The sequence below is a fragment of the Trachinotus anak genome, unplaced genomic scaffold (genome assembly GCF_046630095.1).
Source record: "Trachinotus anak isolate AG129_WGS33_773 ecotype Australia unplaced genomic scaffold, CSIRO_AGI_Tana_v1 ptg000001l, whole genome shotgun sequence".
Lineage (NCBI taxonomy): Eukaryota > Metazoa > Chordata > Actinopteri > Carangiformes > Carangidae > Trachinotus > Trachinotus anak.
In genome coordinates, this window is record NW_027273852.1 from 3062877 (window position 1) to 3085331 (window position 22455).

General features: G+C 38.0%; 1 protein-coding gene across 11 annotated transcripts in view; it reads left to right on the plus strand.

The window, feature by feature from the left end:
• The window catches only part of lrp1bb (low density lipoprotein receptor-related protein 1Bb), a 247003-nt gene that overhangs the window by 54752 nt on the left and 169796 nt on the right, over positions 1-22455 (plus strand). For 8 of the 11 annotated variants that reach the window (XM_071493395.1, XM_071493738.1, XM_071493827.1 and 5 more), the window contains exon 2: positions 14830-14952. In XM_071493395.1, the coding sequence (XP_071349496.1) occupies positions 14830-14952 (123 nt within the window). Of the gene's footprint in view, positions 1-14829; positions 14953-15129; positions 15256-22455 lie in introns of all 11 variants that reach the window. The other 3 variants (XM_071494005.1, XM_071493916.1, XM_071494091.1) reach the window with 1 other exon arrangement.

A 22455-nucleotide genomic window follows, 5' to 3' on the forward strand; every position in this document is an offset into this window, starting at 1 on the left:
CATCTTTTCAAGAGGAGGAATTGCTATCATTTGTCTTGCAAAGCTTGAAAGCTTTCAGCTTCTTCCAAGAAGGAATCACAATGATTCATTGAACAATAAGTAAGACAAGGCTGTTCAACAAAAGTGGCAAAAATGTCAGTGAAGAGTATAGGGAGGGAAAAAGAAAATCATGCCTTTGCTACAGTAGATGGACTGAGGCAAACAGATCACCCTACCTCTTGCTTTAACATGGACTGATATGTATAGCAAGCACTTCTAAACTGTCTAAACTGGCTGAATATTTGCTATTTCTCCATGTACATCAGAGTGTCGGTGTGTCAGTGTTGGCCCTGTGATGGACTATCTACCCCTGACACCCAGGGTAAAATATCCAGTCATATTTATATTTTGTATACCTGTTTACACAGGACTGAGCCCTGTTGTAGTGTTCAATATGGACTCAAGCAACTGGACCTTTATTCTTATTTCTTTCTTTCTTTCCTTCTCTTGATGATCTCTTTCTCAGCCTTAGAATCAGAAAAAAAACATTGTCCATCACAAGGCAAATGAAAATAGTCTTTGATGTTGCTCACAAGAAGCCTGATTTAATATTTGCCTGAGACTAAGCTCATACTGTGTGTGACTGTCATTCTTGATTGGATTCCATTACCAGTGCAGTAAGTAAACAAGACTTTCACAAGGCCCAGAGAGAATCAACACCTTTGGAAACACCTTGTCTGCAAAAGTGAAAATGTTAATTGCATCTTCAGATGTTCCACTTCAACAAATACTCTCTGACCATTTTTTTTTTTTTTTTTTTTTTTTTTTTTTTGCCTTTATTGATCTCTACTCAGTAGGAGCTTTCATAAACCTTATATTAAGCTCATGGCTTCAAACATTCTTTATGCTGATTTATTTATATTTTATTTTTTTGCTTCTCATTAAACTGAAGTACTGCAGCATGATGACTACATATTATTTTGGCTCTGTGGTCCTAGTTTTATAACCGAGTCTGTAATTTTTAACTCCAATTACAACAGAACCTTCCACTTGCACTGTTTTAGTGCTGCTGTGGCTTCCTGATGTGGGTGTGATATGAATATTCTGCTGAGTGTTGACTCGTGCCCGGCAAAGGCCAAATGGCAAAGATCTTTACCTCTTCGTGGAGAAACCTCTGAAGAGGACACGACTGAGTTAAAACTCAGAAAATCAGTGTTGAGCTATGACAGAAATGATGAATTAGTTGGATACATTAATTTTATGAGTTACTAAAGGGATATAATGATGCTACAGTCTTGTTAAAGGTTTAAAGTAGGATAATATGGCTAAGTTATTGAAGATGCACTTTATTTTCCAAGTTAATATATATACATATGATATATGCCGTTATTTTAATTATATTTAAATATATTTTAGGTCAACTATTGTTCATGTATGCAATAAAACTTAATACGCCACACTTATATGCCAGAATATAAGTTTTAAAAAGATTATATGAAATCCAGTGTTTCCCCTAGATTAACCATTCTGATTTTTATCAGGAGGCTAATGGATCTCATTAGTTCATTTTCACATTTTACTGATCTAAAAATAAACTTATGTTTAACTGCAATAAGGTTTGGTGACAAGTTAAAGTACCTTATATTTAAGACCACGCGGCTTGTTATTTTTAATTTCAATCTCTTCTACAACTCTGATGTTGTAGGTGCTCAGTGATATAGTCTTGACCTCTTGTAATTTGATTTTGTAAAGCAGTGAAAAGCATTTGTGTTCCCCTGGGGAAAGTGTTTATTACTATTTTCATCATGTTGCATTAGACATCTTGGAGTCCACAGTTGGTTAACACTGTAATAGGTTACGGATAGCTGAAGGTAATGTAGTTTCATAAGTAAAGCTGCATATTAGGCGTGACAGAGGCAGAGAGAAAAAGTTGATGGGGGTAGAGCTCGTTTGCCCGCAGTCAGCCAATAGATTAATCATTTGGAATCTGCACGTTATGTTCAACCTAAGATCAATTTTAAAATAAGAATGTTTTCATGGACTTAAAAGTAATTCTATGGTTAATATTGCCTACATTCTAACTTTTTTTTTAAAGTGCAGTTTTAACATAACAGTGTAAGTTGACAGCACACATCTGTTTGGTAATGTGCTGTATGTTCTGTAGCAGAACCACCTCTTCACATCAGTTTACATAATTAGATGACAAAAAGTGGGTCTGTGTGTGCGAGATGCACTTTGATAGATTATCCCTCTCCTTTGGTCATACCACGTCAGATTTAAGACTGCTACTCCCACAAATCTTTTCTCTGTGTTGCTATGACAGTGTGTTACTGTTGTGTGGAAAATCCCACAGTTCCTCCTCAGACATTATTAGAAGATGTGATGAAAATAAAATAATTCAGCCCTGGGGGACTGCTTATTTTCAATTGCTGAGATTTAGAATAACCCCATGTCCTAATATAATATAATATAATATCAGAATGATTTAATCACAAATCTGTGGTGGTCATTTCAGTCATTATATTTCTTTCAAAGATATGAAGACAAACACCAGAATCCTCAAATCTGCTCAGTGTGCCATAGAAATTAACACACACACACACACACACACACACACACACACACACACACACACACACACACACACACACACACTTTTCTAACAGCTAACGAGTACCTTGTACCGTCTCAATATAGCAAACCTAGCCAACTCCCTCTGTATTGACTCTTTTAGTTACTGGGTTTCTAAGATACAACCAGTTGAGATCCTTACATCCCAGTTTGCTGTTCAGTGCTTTGCTATAGTATAATTCATAGTTGTGTTCGTGTTGATGGTAATGCTTAATAAGGCTCCCAGAAGATTATACTGTAAGTTGTTTTACTGCCCTTGTCCCCTTGCTTTTTACAAGAGAGCATGGATGGTGCTGCACATATTAACCCAAACCACAAGTTGTTGACAACCGTGTTAATTAGCTGTATAAAGGTCATATACCAAGTAATGAAGCAAGTTACACAATTCCACCACAACTACACAGTGTGTTTGGTCATTTGGAGCAGGATTGTCAGACTGTTATTTTAACACACAATTACAATAGAAAGTGTACAAAAAATCACAGCTTTAACTTGACATTATTTTGCATTTACACAGATGTGTTATAACGCGTTTCTGTGCCTGGTTGCCAGAGTACATAAATCACGTCATGTTTTCTATCAATCTGATCATTTTCATAAAGGACGTAATAAGCCTAGAACTCTTATTGCATATAACAGCATGATAGTGGTGTTGAAAATGAGTGAAAACATGAAACTGATCAGATAAATTTAATCTTGCATGTTGTGTATAATATGTGGGTTATTCGTTCTCATATGAGATAATGTCTGTTTTGCATGACAGGGCACATCTGATGACCTTTATATTTTATTTCCAGTACCACATGTCATGAATCATTGTCACAGAGCTGTCACAGCCAGTTTTTTTTTTTTTTTTTTTTTTTACCCTCACACTGTCCTCAATCAGTAGTGAGAGAGGTGGAGATGCTTAACAATCTCATTGCCATCCCGCCACCTTCAACGTCAGACACACCAAATTGATTTTAATCAGGCAATAAAGTAGATCTGATCCTCCCTCTGTTGACTCACTTTCATGCCCCAAAGGGGCCGACCTGATTGACTTTTCTGATGGTTTTTACTCATAACTGCCTATAGCACCATTCAGTACAGAAAATCTTTCATTTTAGTTGCATTCAGAAAAAAAGACTGATGCTGTATTGGTGTTTGCTGCGAGGTTTCAGCAGTTTATTTATTCAATACTTTGATCCTTTAATTCCTGTCTTCCTGAGCTGCTCAAGAGGAAAAAGATGTGCAGGCCTGAATGTGAGAGTAAGCTTCTTTTTTTTTTTTTTTAATTTATATTTTCCCCCTCTAATAGCTCATTTCAAAATGAGCTCGGAAAGATCCAGTAGCACCAAATTGACACTGAGATAATCAGTCTGCCTGCCTTATTCTCAGACACCTTTTATTCATTTTCACTTTTATTTATGATGCGTGTAAATATGTGGCTGCTCTGAGATCTAAATACTAAAAATACTGTTGGCACTGGTGTTTCCAGACATTTTTATGGAGTTGTGCAAATGAAATTAAAGGACACTTATTTTAAGCTCTGAGCTACTGTCTTTTTTTCCCAGAGAGAGAAGAGACACTATCCAATAACTTGTAATTTTATAAACTAAATCTCCAATTACCTTGGAACAATAAGTTTCTTCTAATATGATACTAAAAGAGGAAGGTGTGAATTTTTTTTATTTATTTTTTAATCCTCAAACTGGCACATCCCAGTTGGATTATTTGAGTTTAACTGTAACTGTAGTTTACTCAAACTCCAAATAATTGTAAACTGTACCAGAGTATGTAACATATGTAACTCCTAATGAGAGCCCTGTGTGTTTGAGTAATTTAATCAAAGCTGTGAAAATAGTGCTCCCAGTTACTACTTACATTCCATCTCTGTTATCCTTTTTATTAAATTACAAAATGAAAGGCTCTATCAAAACTTCATACAGTAGGATCAGACAAAATCCCCAAAGCTGTGATATTAAAAGTCCTACATCGAAAAATAATTTCCATTTTAAAATGTGACCTTTATGTGAAGTTAAAGGGCAGCTGCACCCTTCAGGTCCATCATTTTATTGTCCCTTGCACATCTTAGCTTTTGCTTCAGATCGCATTTAAGATTTAAAGTCCCTTTGGAAATGTTTGCTTAACCTGGGCATTGCAAAAACTAATGGGCAGTAGTGATAAAACTGCTGCAGAGAGCGCTGTGAACCTTGACAGCAATATTCACATCAAAATTAAAATTTATTTATTTGAATAAATGGGGTGACCAGATAGCTGAGTGCTTAGGGCACACACCACATAATCACACATGCTCTGAGCAGGCGAGTTACCACTTCAACTCCCGACTGGCCCGACTCTTTGCTGCATGTCGTTCCTCCCTCGCTCTCCCCTCATTTCCTGTCACTCTACACCATCCTGTCTAATAAATGCACTAAATGCCCAAAAATACCTTAAAAATGTATTCGAATAAAAATTCCTTTGTGCTCAGAAAGTCAATTTTAGGTCAATTGTTGTAAAAAGACTGTGAAAAAAGCGAATGACTGGTCATAGGTTGCGATCAAAAAGCAGAAATTCCTGGATCAGCTTTTATATTCTCAGTTCATTCAGGATTCTACAAGGCCTTGCATATAAGCCTATAATACAAATTGCATTGTATATCTGCAAGGCAGCTCTTCTTGTCCTGCAGCTTTGGAGAGGAATTTAGATATTTTCTCTTTTAGGAAGTATTAATGGAGCCAGATTAGTCTTTGCTTCAGGCCGAGATGTGGAAAGCACTCTGTTCTCAGCTTTGTTTAACAAGTAATGTATGTTGCTTATCATTTCCTTACTTTTGCTGGACCTACGGCGGACACTAAACACACAGTACACCCACATACACAGTGGCACGTTAATACATAATTGATATGTATTTGTCTGCAAATGGTTGAAACTCGCCCACCATCTCAATTTATAATGTGCAGGAGATGATTCACAGTGTTCATGAACAAGAAAGTGTTCCTACTTTATAACACCAGTTTTTATAGAAACATTCTTTTAATAGTGTTGATGTTAAAATGTTAAATTATACACATCTACTGTACGTGCGTCATCTTAATGTGAACAGTTTATTCACCTTGATTTTCTGTCATTATGTCACTACGGTTTCTTACAACTTGGATTTTATAGTTTCAGCAGTTTTAATAAAACTGTATTCAGCAAAGTAAATGTTGATCTAGTCTCAACACTGCTAAAAAAAAAAAAAAAAAAAGGGCAAATAGGGCAATAAAAAATTACAAGGCCAAAGCTGAACTAGAAACCTGAACTGTAAACTTTGACTGATGTTTGCACAAACGGTTTGGGTTGTGGTTTCACACTTTGACTACATTTTCTTTTCCACATTAATTTGGCTACATGGGGGTTTGTTTACGGCTTAGTTTTATGGCTGATGAGTGGCTGAAAAATCAAAGGACCATAATCTATACCATTGTTTCCTGAGATCTGTGTAATTACCAAAAAAGATAGCAGTTTAGTTTTCCTGTTTAATGGAACTGACATTGTTGAAGCGTTTAGGGCAAGTTCAAGCAGGAAGACAACTGTCAGCCAGCCTTTTCACTTCATCACCTCCATATGATCCAGTGATTTCAGTGGGTTCTCTGTGTGGGTTTTCCTATCATCCAATGATCATTGTCACTGTCAGTGCTCATCTAAGGCTCCCATCCCTCTGTGTCTCTTTAATCAAAGGGGTCAAAGCCAAAGTCGTCGAGGCTCGTCGAAGGCTCCGGTTCCTCTGTGTTTCTTTAATCAATAGGGTCAAAGCCAAAGCCTTCATTAAATAAAGTCTCTACATTCATGTTTGTTAGAGTGACATGGTGGCACAAAGGTTGCCACTTTTGTTTGCAGCAAGAAGGTTTCTATTTTGATCCCTGGTTTGTCCAGGGTCTTTCTGTGTGGAATTTGCATGCTCCTCTTGTGCCTGCGTAGGTTTCCTCCGGGTGCCTCTGCTTCTTCCCGCTTTCTGCAGTCCTGACTCTAAATTGCCCCACACAGACAGGTGACAAGTTAAAGGCAAAATCTGCACAAAGTGTCTTACAAGATGTTTGGCCAGAACTGAACTCTACTGGAGGGGTGAACACTATTTTTTTCTCATTTTTGATGACGGAGAGTGCTGTCTAACATGTTGGTCCAAAATGTCATATATATATATGTTTTGGACATTTACACACACACACACACACACACACACACACACACACACACACACACACACACACACACACACACACACACACACACACACACACACACACACATATATATATATATATATATATATATATATATATGCTTAATAATGGTTCTTTGTGTTAGTCACTTTGGAAGAGACATGTTATCGCGTTTCTAACGGAACAGAGCTAATCAGATGTCTGTGAGCTGACTCCCAGCTGCACAACTTTGCAGAATTCACTGGGGAGTAAGTGGAAAAACTGAAATAAAGGGCAAGTCCATCTTAATCACATGCTTCTTTGGTCTGATGGCAGGCATGAGACAGAAATGTCACATTAGTAATGCGAAGTGGTTTATTACATCATGTAGAGTTAAACCAATGTGCTGTTTGCTGACTTGGGCTTTTATTGAATATTGCATTTTGGCAGGTTAATGGCCAGTAAAAAAACTTTCTTACAGTATTTTTACTGCCTTAGACAATTTTCAAATATTTAATTTTACAACAATACTTTTGTTTTTACTATTACTATTACTATTTAATTTTACTATCATTATATTAGCCACTTTTGTCTTCAAAAGGTCAGAGTTTTTATGTTCCTGCCAGTCAGTCATATCTGTTGACAATAGCAAAATGTACTGCATGATTAATCAGTGTTTAAGAGAATCTTTCTGTGAGGCTCATACAGCCATGTATCTCTTATGTTTTATCTCCTTGATTGCTTCTTCTGAAGCGCTTCATGAAGTAGGTCTGCAACATGATGACTGCAGTATTTGTGCTTGATTAAAATCATCTCCGGTGGGTGATTAGGGGAAACAAAAATCTAACAAAACAACAAAACCTTTTGTTTTGTTCTGATATATATTTTTTTCTTTATTTCTATATATATGTCTGTGCATGTTATTTATGTATGTATGTATCTCTGTATGTATGTGGATATATCTTGTGTATACATACATCTTGGGAGTTTCAAGGTGGATATGGAGTTGTTCGATAATGGACAGCTGGCTTGGTGTCTGCAGTGGTACAGAGGTGGCCAGTTTGGATGTGATCCCTCACTGTAACAGCTCTCACTCCACTCTGATAATGCAGTTTAATCTGGAGGCTACACCCAAGGCACTGACATACCCCACAGAGTATCAGCCGGCATCGCACAAATGCAGTGGAAACCTTGACTGGCACTTCACCCCTCGGTGATGACAAAAACCCTGTCTGCTTAAGCAGCTATTACTCCACCTGATTGGTAATCATGACATGGAGTGAGACATAAATCCCTCAGACTGCTGCTGGTTAAGATAGAGGTCTTTGAAGGAACATAGTGATTAGGTGACCTTGGATGGAGCATGGAAAGGAGGCCAGGCGAGGGGAGGCTTTGGGGGGGTGGGGTGGGGAGGTGGCGGGGGTGTACTTTTCTATTAATGGCATTATAATGACACATTCTCATGCAAATGAAATGCACACACGTAGGCTATATTCAGGCTGGAGAGAACAGTTCAGAGCCCTTAAAAATGTGTTGAATGATTTCTTAGAGACGTATACATAACAATTACTCTTAATGGTTATATCAGCCTCAATCACACTGTATATTATTTGCATACATTGAGATGCCATTGCTTCGTCCTGTTTGCCCACATTAATTTGTGGTGTGATATGAACACTTTGGCCCCATGATGCAGGTTTATGATGGTATTTGCTGAAACTAAAACAATTATCATAAGGGCTGCAGAGGGCTCCCAAAATCTTTAATAAGCACACTGAAGAATTTTACATCACATCATGACATCAGACATATTTAGCAAGGTTTAAATCTTTTTGTTGTATTCTTTTTGGTCTCTTTTTGATTCTTTTTGGTCTATTTTCTGTCAACTAATAACTATTTTCTATTCATTACATTTGCAAATGTTTTTTTTTCTTGTGCAGATTTCTATCTCCAGAGTAAATTGATTTTATTTTTTTTAAATTTAATTTAACTTGTATTTCTTGCTTTGGGGTATAGTCATATTTGGTAAACTAACTGTATTTATTTACTTTTTTCATTTGAAATATGCATCTTGTTGTAGTAGATATGTTAATGCTCATGTTGACTATTCAGGTGGTCTTTATGTACTTTAAACACATACTGCTAACAACAAAAACATGTTCATGTCAAACAGCTAGATGTATTTACAGACACAGCTAGGATTTTTTTTCATCTCGGATATCTTGACTGGTATCAGAAATATCAGAACTTATTTGATAATGAGAGACAGTAAAATCATTCATATCTATTGTTTCCTGTTTCCATACAGTGAACAAAAAGGGAGACATATCTGCTATGTTCATTTTTTATTTCAGATTTATACTGTAGATGCTGTACATATGATTGTACATTTGGGTATACTGTTCCAACTAGCAAACCAAGTATAATGCTGTCAAGCAAAAGTACTGACATGATACTCTGAAGAACAACAGAGTGAATAGCACCTGGCAGTGTAAGGTGGTTTTGATTAATGAGGTGAAAGAAGCATCAAAAGGACAGTTATAAGGAAAATATTGCTGCAACTGTGGTGCAGTTCTGTTTTGACAAAATTTGCTTTGATATGACACATTTTGGAATTGCTCATGTATGTATTTATTGAGCAGCTGCACTCGAGTTGGAGCTACATAACTTAAGTATATGAGGAGGCTTTCATCCATGTGCAAATATTACATTTGTCCCAACTTATAATAAACCAATGAGAACTTCAAACCCAAAAGAACCGATTCTTCCAGTTAGCTCATCCAGTACAACAGAAAACCAGTAGGTCCTGGATTAAAGAGGAAAATGAGCTTTATTTATAGTTGTTGTCAGTAATGAGTTTTGGAGTAATGAGATGAGGTGAGGTGACATGGGAGAATGAGATGAGGATCCAGTGGCAGAGAAACCGGCATCAAACAATATGAAATAAGTAATATTGACTGACTTTTGTTGACTTTTGCAAACTTGAAGATGAAAATCTCAACGATGTCCATTAGGAATATAAAACCTTCTATGGTTTGAATAAACAGGACAACATGAACAGTAATCATGCTTTTTAGGTTATTTACAAAGTATAATAACTTCATAGTCACATCTTGGTTGACATAAAAGTCACTCGTAAAATGTTTAAATAATCCTAGTAATATAGCCGTTTCTTTCTGTAAATGTAGTGTGCTGTAAGGTATTCCCTTGCATGTGGAGTAAAAGGGCAGTAAACAGCATGCAGCTTAAGATTGGTCTTATGAATCATTCATTGTTTACTGGTGTAGGGATTTATGCCAGGGAGCAGGAGGCCATTCTATGATTGTCTTCTGAAACTTTTCATATGGCGCTTGCTTTCAATAATTTGTTGACATGCCCCTGCTGTTGTAGAGAAAATAAAAGTGACCTCACTCTGGTGAAGGTCAGGCAGTATCTAATGAAAGCCCCAAAGTCCTACAACATTGATTTCTTACCCATTACATGGCTAGAATGCAGAGTTGCTTAGCGTTGCCATGGGGTTGGCCTCCGGTACGAGCTGGTATGTTTCCTGAAGCCAGTTATACCTCAGATTCTGTAAATACAATTACTCTTCTTTCTTAGTACATCATTATTTTCTTTCTCTCCTTTTCTCTAACACAGCTCCCTATTCTAAGATGGCTTAATGATTTCTAAGAATTCCTTTTAAAACAGTTTTCCTGTTATCTAGAGGGAAGAGAAGGACAAGCGCTGCAGAACTGACGTGCACATATAATTGTGGGCATGTGTCCAGAAGTGCTGTGACATTCTGAAATCATTCATCAGTCAGCAGAGCCACAGTACTCTCTTTACTCTCCATATTCTGATCAGACTTGACGTGGATGGCATTTAAGTCTAAATACCACATGGCGTATGTCACTTCTAGAGATACGCTTGTAATAAAGACTCATTATGCAGGTGAGGCATCATTGAGATGCATCACACTATGTTGCATCTTTTGGCAGATTAAAGATATGAAGATTAAGGGAGAGCCCGCATTATACTGTTGTTATACTTAATAACCTGCTTAGTTTGGCTCATAGCCCCATGCTCATCCATAATGCATATGACCTCGAACTGGCCAGAACACTCAGTCTGCTCTAACAGTGTGACAAAATCACAAATCTGTGTCCATGTATGTGAGTTTTTTTAATTTTAATTTTTTTTTTTTTTTTTGTGTGTGTGTGTGTGTCTGTTCATGTGCACAGACACGCAGTCACTTTCCTAATTTCCCAAAATATATTTAAAAAAAGACCTAAAAGAAAAAAAGTGTGAACTTGTGGCATTCTACTATCGTATAGGCTCAGATTAGGGTCAAAAAGATTTTGAGCTTGTAAAGTGATGGATGTTAACAAATAATTCCAAAGTCTGGAGCAGTAAATCAATCTTTGTAAACCTGTAAACATTTCAGAATGATAAATTTAAGTTTATAAATGTATAAGAAACTTTTTTTTTTATTTGTAAAAAAACATAATAGTTTTGAGACTTAATCTTTTTTTTTTTTCCTTTACAAGAGTTAAATTAATTAATAAACTACTAAATTCTAATAAACTCCAATCCCACAGAGATACAGTATTTCTGTCTGTCTCTGCATTTTGGGAAATACGTTTATTTCCTTCTTGCCAAGAGTTAGAAGATAAGATCAATATCACCCTAATTTTATGTATATATAAAAAGCTGTCTGTTTGGTGTAGTAGTAGTAGTAGTAGTAGGTATTTTTGGTGCTTGCACATTGCAGATATTTAACTTTCAATATTCTCTTTTCTCCAACACTGGTTGTTGAGTGACCTTGAGCTTCCTGAATGCAAAATAGGTCTAATGGTCTGTCACCGCCCTGTCAAGTTCACACACAGCTTTCTATGTAAAGCTGAGCAAGTTGAATGAGCTGGAAAGTCTCTTTGAGAAGCAGCTCTTTCCCACCCTGCAACTGTAAGATAGAAAATATTCTCAGATCTGCGTTTTTCAGCTGTACAACATAGCTGATGTTTAATTCGCCACTTTGAGCTGTGTACTGCACTGCTGCTTTTATAACGCAGGTTTTGTTTGAATAGGCCTGTGGCTTATGACTTATCCACTGTACCATATTGTGAACTGTGTGTCTGATGCAATTCAGGGGATTGTAATGCCTTAGTGCTTTGCAGCTCATGTCATTGGAATATAATATTGTTTAGAGAGATAAATGAAGACCTAAGCTCTCATGTAATTCAGAATTTAATAGGACTGAGCAAATAGGGTAGTGGATGCTATATATAACGAAATGCGGGATGAAGAAATTTGTTTTGCTGTCTGAGTGTTCATGTTGCAGTTTACTGGTCAACAAAAAAAACTTCATCAAAATACATGCTGCACAGACAGCTGGGTGCTTTTCCTTCAGCAGGTTTGCAAACTATCTTCTCTGTCTGCCTGCCTCCAAATAACTCTTTGTTCCTCTGAAAATCTGACACATTTCAAAGGCTCAATGGCTTTAATGAGCCACAATGTTGTGCCAGTGGTGGCCTCATGAAACTCATGATAACGTGCCCGGCTGAGTGCCACTGTGTGTTTCCCACTGTTATGATAATGGCACCAGTTTGGGGTTATTTTTCCACTCAGTGAAGGTTGATGCTGCTTTTTTATTTGCTATTCCTGTCATCACCACTCATTTGATGTTTGTATTGTAATTGCTTGCAAAATACATAATGCTGTGTAATACTTTACCTTTTGGCACCTTTTTCATGCAAATACAGTAATATATGGAAGAGGGACAAAAGATCAATAGGATGTTGTTTACTTTTCTTCAGATGAGCGTTTGTTCCATTATTGTGCCCCCGTTGGCTGCAGTTAGGGTTAGTTGAGCCTGTGTCAAGGTGAGGCTGTTTGGAGACAGGGAAGATTAATTGACATAAGAGGTCATATGCTTGACTCATATTTGGCTTCTTAGCTTTCAAGGTGAGAGGAGGTAGAACATCAATAGGTAACTGGGCTGCTCTGAGATCCAGGGGCAGTTTCTTTCATGGCTTCCATCGCTAGCTGAGGAAATAGCCCTTCTGTCACCAACTCTCTGCTTCTCAATGGTAATCAATTCAGCTTTAAAGGCTTAAGAGACATCCCTTTAGAGACTTCAGCAAGTTGCCTCTGCCAACCTCAAGCCCAGCATGGGCTTACTGATGCTCTGTTATTTCTTTGAGGAGAAATGTAAATAATGTAGTGAGAACACACGGCTCATACACAGTTCACGTGTGTTTAAAAAAAGTGCAGTATTTTGACAAAAAAATTAAAATATAGAATAGTTGGATCTGGCAGCCCGATGGCGGAGTGGTTAGGGCGCGTACCACATGAGCAGATGCTCTCAGCAGGTGAGCACCAGTTCGACTCCCGACTCTTTCCTGCATGTCACCCCCCCCCGCCCCTTTCCTGTCACTCTCTACTGTCCTGTCAATAAAGGCAAAAAAATGCCCAAAAAAATATCTTAAAAAAAAAAAAAAAAAAAGAATAGTTGGATCTGGGCGGTAGTTAATGTCACCCTCATTGTGTTTTTACTGCTGAACTATCAAATCATGCACAGTTCATCATATTAAGTCTGGTGTTGAATATTTACTGCATGTGGTGATTAGTATGCATTGAGATTGACACCATGTTTTGCTGAAGATCACAAAATAGTGTTGTTTTGTGATGGTTAAAAGAAGCACATTTGACTGCAGCCAAGAATCTTTTGTTAATACAAAAATATTGTTCGTTATTGTGAATTGAGAAGCAATTTTTTGATAAATATTTGGCAAAATAAATTTTTAATTCAACTGTTCCACAAAAATAATGATCATAGACCAATTCCTCTTGTACCTTGATATAGTTTTTTTTTTTCAATCAGCAAGACATGAATTTGACTTAATTTTTTTCTTTTTTAAATGTGTGATTCCCCCCCCCCCCCCCCCCCCCCCTTAGAACCTGAAAAAAAGTCTTTGAATATTTCAAAAGAGACCTTGATTTAAATTGTAAGATTTCAGATATATTGCATCAGTGGGAATAGAAGAGGTAGAATGGATGAGATGTTTGACCTTTTCAGATTTGTCCCTGGGTAGTGAATTTGCTGGAGGGTGCCAGGGCAGAGAGCAGTGGTGCGTTGAATTATCACTCCCACTGTTCAAATGCTGCAGACCTGATCCCCCACTTGCTCCACTCCCATCACTAATGGGTTAGGAACACACTGGAGGAAAAAAAAATGGAGATAAAGAAAGCGAGTGGGAGGGGGAGTTAGAGCCTGTCTGATTGTCTGTGGGTTAAGCTTAGAGACAAATTACCGTTTTTGCTTGACGCTGAGGGGAAGTAGCAGCAGGTCACTTTTAGGTGTCAAAGCTTTAGCAAAAGCTTATGTCATTCTGCTGAATGATCGAGCTGAGTCTCTGACAGCTACCGGCAGGAAACATGTCAACACTTTGACGGATGCTTGCTATATTGAAAGGCTATGATGACTTTTTAGTTGGCTGGGCTTTTACTGAACTCCCCCCATTACACCCTCAAATGAAAGCACACACCAAGGAGGCAAAAAGATAAGAACAAACTTGCCAAACTGTTTTGTAATAGTTTGCCAAGGCGCAGAGGACATCATGTCTTTGTTAGAGGAGAGTAGCTGTCAAAATCACAATGCCTGGGCAGCATCTGTGTCTGCCTCTTTTGGTACAATTTTAATCTTCTGGAAAAGATGTATGGCCTCCCGCTCTGACAAAGAATTGTGGTTTTTCAAGACACATACCACTGACAAAAGGACATACAGTATTAATTGTCAGCTGCAGTGCTCCTGGAAATACTTTGTCTCATTCAGCTACATGCTACCATTGCAGATGATATAATGATAAATTTGATTTTGTCAGTGTCTTTTCACCATTTCCTGCATGTGGTTCTAAAGAAAGTCCAAGTACAGCCACTTCCTCTCCTCCCACACCCACATTCAAGTTTACATCCAGTACATGTTCTCTAGGGAAACATGTGACCCACCTGCTCAGTACCATCACCTCATGCTGCATCTTTTCTATCTCCTTCTCCAACCTTTTCTCATTCCATCCAGAAGCCATCCTGTGTGACATAGGGGAGTTTCACTGTCACGACCAGAAAACCTGCATTCCCGAGGCTTGGCTCTGTGATGGTGAGCCCGACTGCCCCGACGACTCGGATGAAACTGATCAAACTTGTAAGTCACCCATTCCATCCATTCCTCACTAATACAACACTGTCATGTGGAATTCTGCCTCAGTGTCTCATTTGCCAGCGAGTCTCACCTTTATAGTTAAAGGACCTGTGTTAACACGTATTAAGTGATATTTCACCAGAAAGTTACCTTGTTACTATCAAACGCTCCCCCCTCTAGGCTTAAAGGTGTTAGAAGTCTGTGGATCCCTCTGTCAAAGAGAACAGCTGCTGTGGTCATTCTGAAGACATGAAACGTACTTACATCTTGCTGGAGATGCCTTGAAAGCAGGCTACAAACAAAACGGTGTGTGTAAGGATACTTCAGTGAAAGTGACTGAGTGTTGGAACGTAGCATCCAGGTGGACAGCTGGATGGTGCCGCAGGAATGGTTTGAAACGTTCAGCTGTAAATAGGTTTGTGTGAGTGTGAATTGTTTGCAGTCCTGGGATAAAATGGTGACCTGTCTAGAGTGTACATCACCTCTTACCCTGTGTGTATTGGTAAAGGCCTCTCCAGACACTGCACAATATTGAGCAGACAGAGTTAACTTCTGTGGGAACATTTAGTTTTTAAATCGGCAAACATTATCACCTGAAATACTATTATTGTTGCCCTGTTTTTATTTCTGCTACCTGTAGATTGTAGTAGAAAACCAAGGACCTCACAGACATGTAAACCCAGTGTTCACTGCTGCGTTGTTTTGTAATATCTATTTGTTGAACAAATCTAATTGTTGAAAAAGCTAATTGGCAGTCACAGATGTTACATAGCACAGTAGCATGAATAGATTTGATCAATTTTTCTTATCTTCTCCATCTTATTGCCACGAATGGCATGTGTTTTTTCAGTGCAGTAAAATGGGCTTCACCTCCTGTGATCCAGCAATTTGAAACTTATTTTATATTGAGCAGCTAAAACTGTGATAGGCCAGTCACCAACAGTATGACCTAGAGATAAATATAGGCTATTTATATTGTAGAATTATTCATTGTAGTTATTATAAAATGCATGAAATTCTCATTGATTATAGTTAAGATTTACCAACTTTGTCAATGACATTGTCAGTATGATGCATCTCAGTGATGCTTTATTTAATAAAAATGGCATAAAATGAAGTCAACATGTATTAGAACTATTAACTATAGCTATTAAAACATGTAAAAGCTTCTAAGTACCTCCAATATTTAGATGTCAATCTATTATTTTCTAAATATTCTCATATTTTAAATCTCATTACATGCTCTTTTAATGTTGCCATAGTGTCTTGTTCTTCACTTTAAAGACGTATTTATCCAAGATGACTCTTGACTACTACATAACTTTAAAGGGCAGGATAGCACAAAAATGACTAATCATTTTAGAATATGGCAAAACACCAGTTTGGCTGAAAGTGTGATGGGGAACAACAAAGTTTTGGGGAACAAGTGGAAATGCTGTATTATTCTTTGAAGAATCTGGTTAGCATGTTTGACTGCCATCATGAAGACCTTCATTTGCCCCTCACATCAGGGTTGGTTGTAGCATGCATGCTCTTTGGCATTATTATTTACATACTTATGGAACATAGAATAATAGAATTCCTTTAATGGATAAACAGAGCAGCAGCTTTGCATGCTATGAGCTAAATTAGCTTAAGTAAATTATGAGAGGGAAAAAATGGCAACAAAACCAAACTATTAACATTCAGTCCAGGTTCCTCATCAATGTGAGTCATTGGGTATAATTAGGACTTTATGGTTTTGGCAGTGACATCTGCGCATAAATTGACCACGGCATGGAGTAATTATTAATCCCCAACAGGTCATTTATCAAGTAGGCTACTTGTGGGTTGAAATGCTTGTTGCAGAAAATAGGAGGCCTCACTGCTTATATTAAAATTATATTACATTATATAGCAACACAACCTTGTGCCCTTAGGTAGGAGTGGGGTGGTATAGAAGATGTGAGATAGATACTCTTCCTCAAGACTGCAAATGCAAAAGCAGATATCGTGCTGAGCACTGTTGCATCTTTTCCCTCAGATGATTTGTTGATAAAGGAAGTTGTAGGTTTTGCTCATCGCTGCGTATATCTCTCTGCCTTTAATATCTTGTGCTTCTCTTATTGAATGCCTGACACATGTCACATTTTCAGTGAAAAAACTGTCTCAGAATGTTTAGAGGAGTAAGTGTTTTTTTTTTGAGGTTTCTTCATCATGAGGAGTTCTGCTCAGCCTCCAGAAAACAGCTGAATAATTTATTCTGTGTTTCTGGAGAGAGCTTTTTTACATTTGAAAACAATAATCATATATCCAGTTACCCAATAAAGGGAAATGTAGAATTAAGTGTGTTTTGGAGTTTGATCCACACTGAGGACTGAAAGTCGGGATATCTAAATCTGCACTGCATCAGTGGGTTATCAACCAGTGGGCTGACCATTGTTTTTGAATCTGTCTTCCAAAAGTCCCCCAATGTCAAGACCCCTTAAACACCCTAGACTGGCTGGCTTGGTAGAGCAACACATTAGCAAAATAAATAAATAAATACATACATAAATAAAAAATATACATTTTCTGTAAAAATTTTGCGTACTCTGGGGGCACATTTGGTGTTTGCAACAGATTTCTGATATCCTCTGTGATTGGTTTCTCTGTCGGCTATGATCTTTCACTCTCTCTCTGTGGAAGATGTTTTAAACATAATAGATATAATATAACCTCTGCACGCCCGCTGTGGGCCAAGTCGAATAATCTCCAGAAGGCCGTTAATTATCACTTCAATTAATGTTGGCGCTGCTTTATTTACAATGCCTGCAGATTGTCGACCTTGCATATTCATCTATGAAATCTGGCACAGCTCATTATCATGGATTATGTATTGATAGAAAGAGGAATTAGATCAGCTTTGCCCTGCAAACAGAAGACGGGATTGGAATATATTCTGCCTTTTTAAATGGTAGCTAAGGCTAAAATAACCTGTGAAAAAGAGATCCTTTCTATATGATGATATGCACCGAGCACAGCCATAGAGGATTAAAAATACAAAAAAAATTCAGCATGGTGTGAAGCAATCAGTACTTTAATTTGACTGTGAATATTTTGGGCATTATACGGATGAATTTATTCTCTTAAGAAAAAGGCAAGGTAATACATTACACACTGTCATCTAGAAATATAAAAATGTTGGTGCCACTGATGGCCTCTCTCTACCCAGCTCTGGCTCGGTCAGGGAGATGTAATCACTGCATCTTCAGAGCCTGTGGGGAGAAGGGAATGGAAGGTGGCCTTGGACTGCAATATCTTGAGAGTAGAAGGAGGCACCGGTTTATCCGCTCAGCTACGGGTCCCGTGGGACAGGACAGCTTATGACAGTTATACAGGGAGCTGGAAAAAACAGTCTGTCTCCATAAATGGCTCAAGAAAACCCAGCAAAATGGCAACGCTCCAATTGTTTAGCAAATATCCAATTGCTGTGCAATAAAGAGTCACACCTTTGCAGTCACAGCATCTTGTGTGGTGACAGTTAAAGTGGAAAGATTGAAAATTTGCCCAGAGCATGATACTCATATTCTTAATTTGTGTATTATACTTATAAGGAAGTCTAAATGTCAAGACTGTCAGTGGGAATGCACATCTGCTGTTTGCTGTGCGTTTCGGATAAAGTAGGGCTGTCATAATTTAGTTTCTGTAAATATCTCTTCTAGTAGAATTTAATAAAAACTTGCAGTTCTAATGGCTGTCAGCATGTAGCCCTCCCTATTTGTTGATGCTACACGCTTGCATACAGTGTCTTAGAAGTTAAATCCTTCATGAATCCTTTGGGACGGGATATTATGGACTTCGTGGCTCGTCTCAGTAGTGCTGCCATGAGACGCTTTGTGAATCTGGTGGACATGGAGACCAGTGAATCCTCTGATTGAATTGTCACTCCCAGAGGAAAAGACAATAAAAAGGGTCAGTGACTGACTTCAAAAACATGGCCACTGAAGCTGTGTTTCATGGCTGTAGCTTGGCTTGACCCAGTCAAAAATGATGTTGATCTCAGTGTCCTGGAGGCGCAGGGGAGGAGAACTGTGCAAAGACAACTCTCTCAGGGGTTCTTCCATTTGTTCCCCTTCAACCGCTTTCCTCTAAAATCCTCAGATTCTCTATACTGAGTTCACTGGTATCCTACAGAGCTTAAAAGCAAGCAGTGTGATAAAGAGAGAAGAGAGAGAAAATCTCTTCCATGATGCAGGGCAGGGTGCAGCATGTTTATTATATACAGTGGGTACACTACTGAGTATTTCATTACTTAGTTATTGTACATGCCACTTAAATAGTTATAACATCCTGGCGTCTTTAATACATCTTTTATGTATCTCCACTGAGAAGTTCTGTCATCGAATTGTTTTAAAACCAAACATGTCTTTATTTGCTCCCAATACGTTTTCTATTTTGACACTTCTGTAGATCTTGTTAGTTTATAGCGGTGCCAGAATTCCATCTTATTCCCCATGTGGTTGATTTCCACTCTACCGAGTGTTTTAGTATCTTTAAACTATAATTCTTTTGGTTTTCTGTTCCACAGACTCTGAGCTCTACTTGTCCAGAACCAAACTAAAGCTAAAGGCAGATACTTTTCTTTGAGGCTTATGGAGACTAAAAGTGTGCAGAGAACTGATTCACATTAGAATCACTGTCTCTACCAATTCAAAATCTATTCAAATTTGTCAAAAAATCGATTCATGTTTTTTTCAGCCTTGTAACAACATTGGTTTTACATTTTTTCCTGACGTGAGTTTAATTCATGAGTCCTACAGATGTTGCCGTGTCGGTTTCTGCCCAGATACTTGACATGAGCAGTAAGAAAGTGCAGTGTAAGTGGCGGAAAACGTAAAGGAAAAAGTAATTTAACCTGCCCAGTCTTCATTGAAGGCAAGCGTTGTGGAACATTTTGGATTGTATAACCTCGAGGGCAAGAAGGAGCTTGATAAAACCATTGTTGTATGCAGGCTTTACATGCATTTTGAAAGGCCTGAAGATCCAATCATCACAAAGGCATATGTTATAAAGACAAGCTAATAAAAACAAATGAAATGCTTAAAGTTGTCATATGGACATTTAGTGTGTATTTATTCATTTCTAAACGTTAATCATGCATTGAGTAATGCTCAAGAAAACATTCCATCTTAAAAGTTGCCAGTAGCTTTTGACCTGCACAGTGATGTTTGGCTGACTGGCAAACACGTAATATTTTCAACATGATAAAACTGTTTATGAAGTCAGTTTTTGCTTGTGTATGCTGTAAGTATATGTTCACTGCCAGTGAAAGAAGCAATATACTAAATATTTAGCAAGGTAGACAGTAAATGTTGGATGTCTTTGCCACCTCAGACATTAATGCAATGCAAGTGAATGGAGTCTGTAATAACGTTAAAGTCTTTTAGGTACCTAGTCTTTACCGTAGCTTAACCTCAGTTTATTTGAAGGGCTGGGCAAAAAGTATCAAAACCGACATTGAGAACCTCTCACCGACTGAATCTTGCTCATGGGTTAATTTGGTCAGTACTTTCCCCAATGCATTTATCAACTGTCCCTTAAAAAAAAAAAAAAAATTCCTTGTGTTCAGTCATGTGTCTCCACCCCATCCAACTATTGTTAGTCTGTGTCCAATCAAAGCGAGGCGGGAGATATGGATGATACGAGCACAAACACTGACTCTCAACCCGAGCAGCTTACCTTCCTCTACCTACAAAGACACTACAAAAAAAAATAATAATTTCAGCAACCAGAGGTAACACCATCAGTTTGTTTAACCACTTGAAACACAATCACATTGCCAAATATGAAGAGCGCATGGCTCAAAAAAAGAGAGAGACAGATAAGCTCCAAAGTAATCGTTCATTAATGGTAATTGAGTTAAAAACCCAGCCCTATTTGAAATAATCATGGTCTTTCCATAACCCTAACCAAACCATTGTTAAGCACAGTTGTTGAAGAAATCATGATTTTTTTAAAAAATGTTGATTTGGGGTTTTTCAGAATTTAAGTTCTTGTCTGATTATAGGGTTGGTAATTACAGCTTTATGTTTGTATGTTGCTTTGGCTCCGTGAAGGTATAGTGAGAGCCTTTGACAGTCACAACTAGGTTCCTCTAACCATACCCAACCATTAAATTTGATTCTGATAGTTACAAACATTTTTTAGATGTTAAACTCACATTGCCATTCAAACATTTGGAAGTAGTTCGCAAAGCTCCTGTAGAAACACTGCTTAGAAGTGCAGAGAATATTTGGTCTGTCTGTCTGTGATGAAGCTGCAGTAATAGTCAGTGTATTCTGGGCTGCCTATCAACATCCTGCAGGGTATTTTATCTGGCAAGTGCCATATTGAAATAAATGTATTGCAAATGTGTCTAGTTCCCGTGAGAATTGGCACCAGTAGGATGGAGGTTTAGGGGGTAATGTAGCGTAGCACCTTGTTATTGAGCTGAAGGACAGGGCCTTTTGCATTATGTAACATTTATTTTCCTTTCTCTCCATCTCTCCCTCCCTGCCGAGTTGTAACCCTTCTGTTGACTCATCAAAAAAAATGCCCAAACATGCTATTATTACAAAAGCCACATGTTTGTGTTCAAGCACCACTTCTGCATATTGTGAGGATTATTTACTGACAGTGCTCGACTCTTTGAATGTTCAGGAGACTATTATATCCGCATGATTCAGCTTTCATACTGCTGTCTTCTGTAACGATGATGTGCTGAAGTTGAGAACGCTCACTGGTTATGTTGTTAGCACACTCGACAACATTTAATGTGTTTAGTGTTAGTGCAGCGAGAGTTAATTGGATATCATGTTGGGCTCCTCAGCCCTGTGTCTGACATCTGGATTTTATTTGAGATCAAATACGGCACACTGTCCTTCGCTATCGACATATTTAACCTGTCACACATGTATTTTGTTTGCTGGCATCGTAATCTAGTGTTTTTGCAGCAGCAACAGCAGAAGGCATAAGCCTTTGAAATAAGACTTTTAATTTAGTATTTCTCTCCCTCTCTACATTTGCAACAGAACTTATGTACACTTCCGACGGCTTGTGCCATCTGTTTTACCAGTAGTTTCAGTAGGCTGAGAACAGACATAACAAATATTGTGAGTGTGTGTGTCTTTGTGCTTGGAAACATTTATTCCCATGAGGGAACTTTTTTTTTTTTTTTCTATAAGCCTCAGTGATTAAGACTTTCTCTTCTGTCAAAATGCAACAGAAAAATCATCCTCTTTGCGCTTAACATATAATTTGCTCATATTCAATCCTGAACTTACTACATTGCCCCTGTTTCTGCAGTTTGACACATTCCTGTGTGTTTGTGCATTTGTCTTAGGCAAAACCATTAGTGTGAGAATGAATTTCGTTGCCTGGTGACAATCTTACACCCTCACCATGTCTCATCCATGTCAGAAGTGATGCACTGGGAGGAGCACATTACTGCTTTGTCTTTGCTCTCACAGCCCCCATCTCAACAGTTAAGCTGCACTGACACATTTT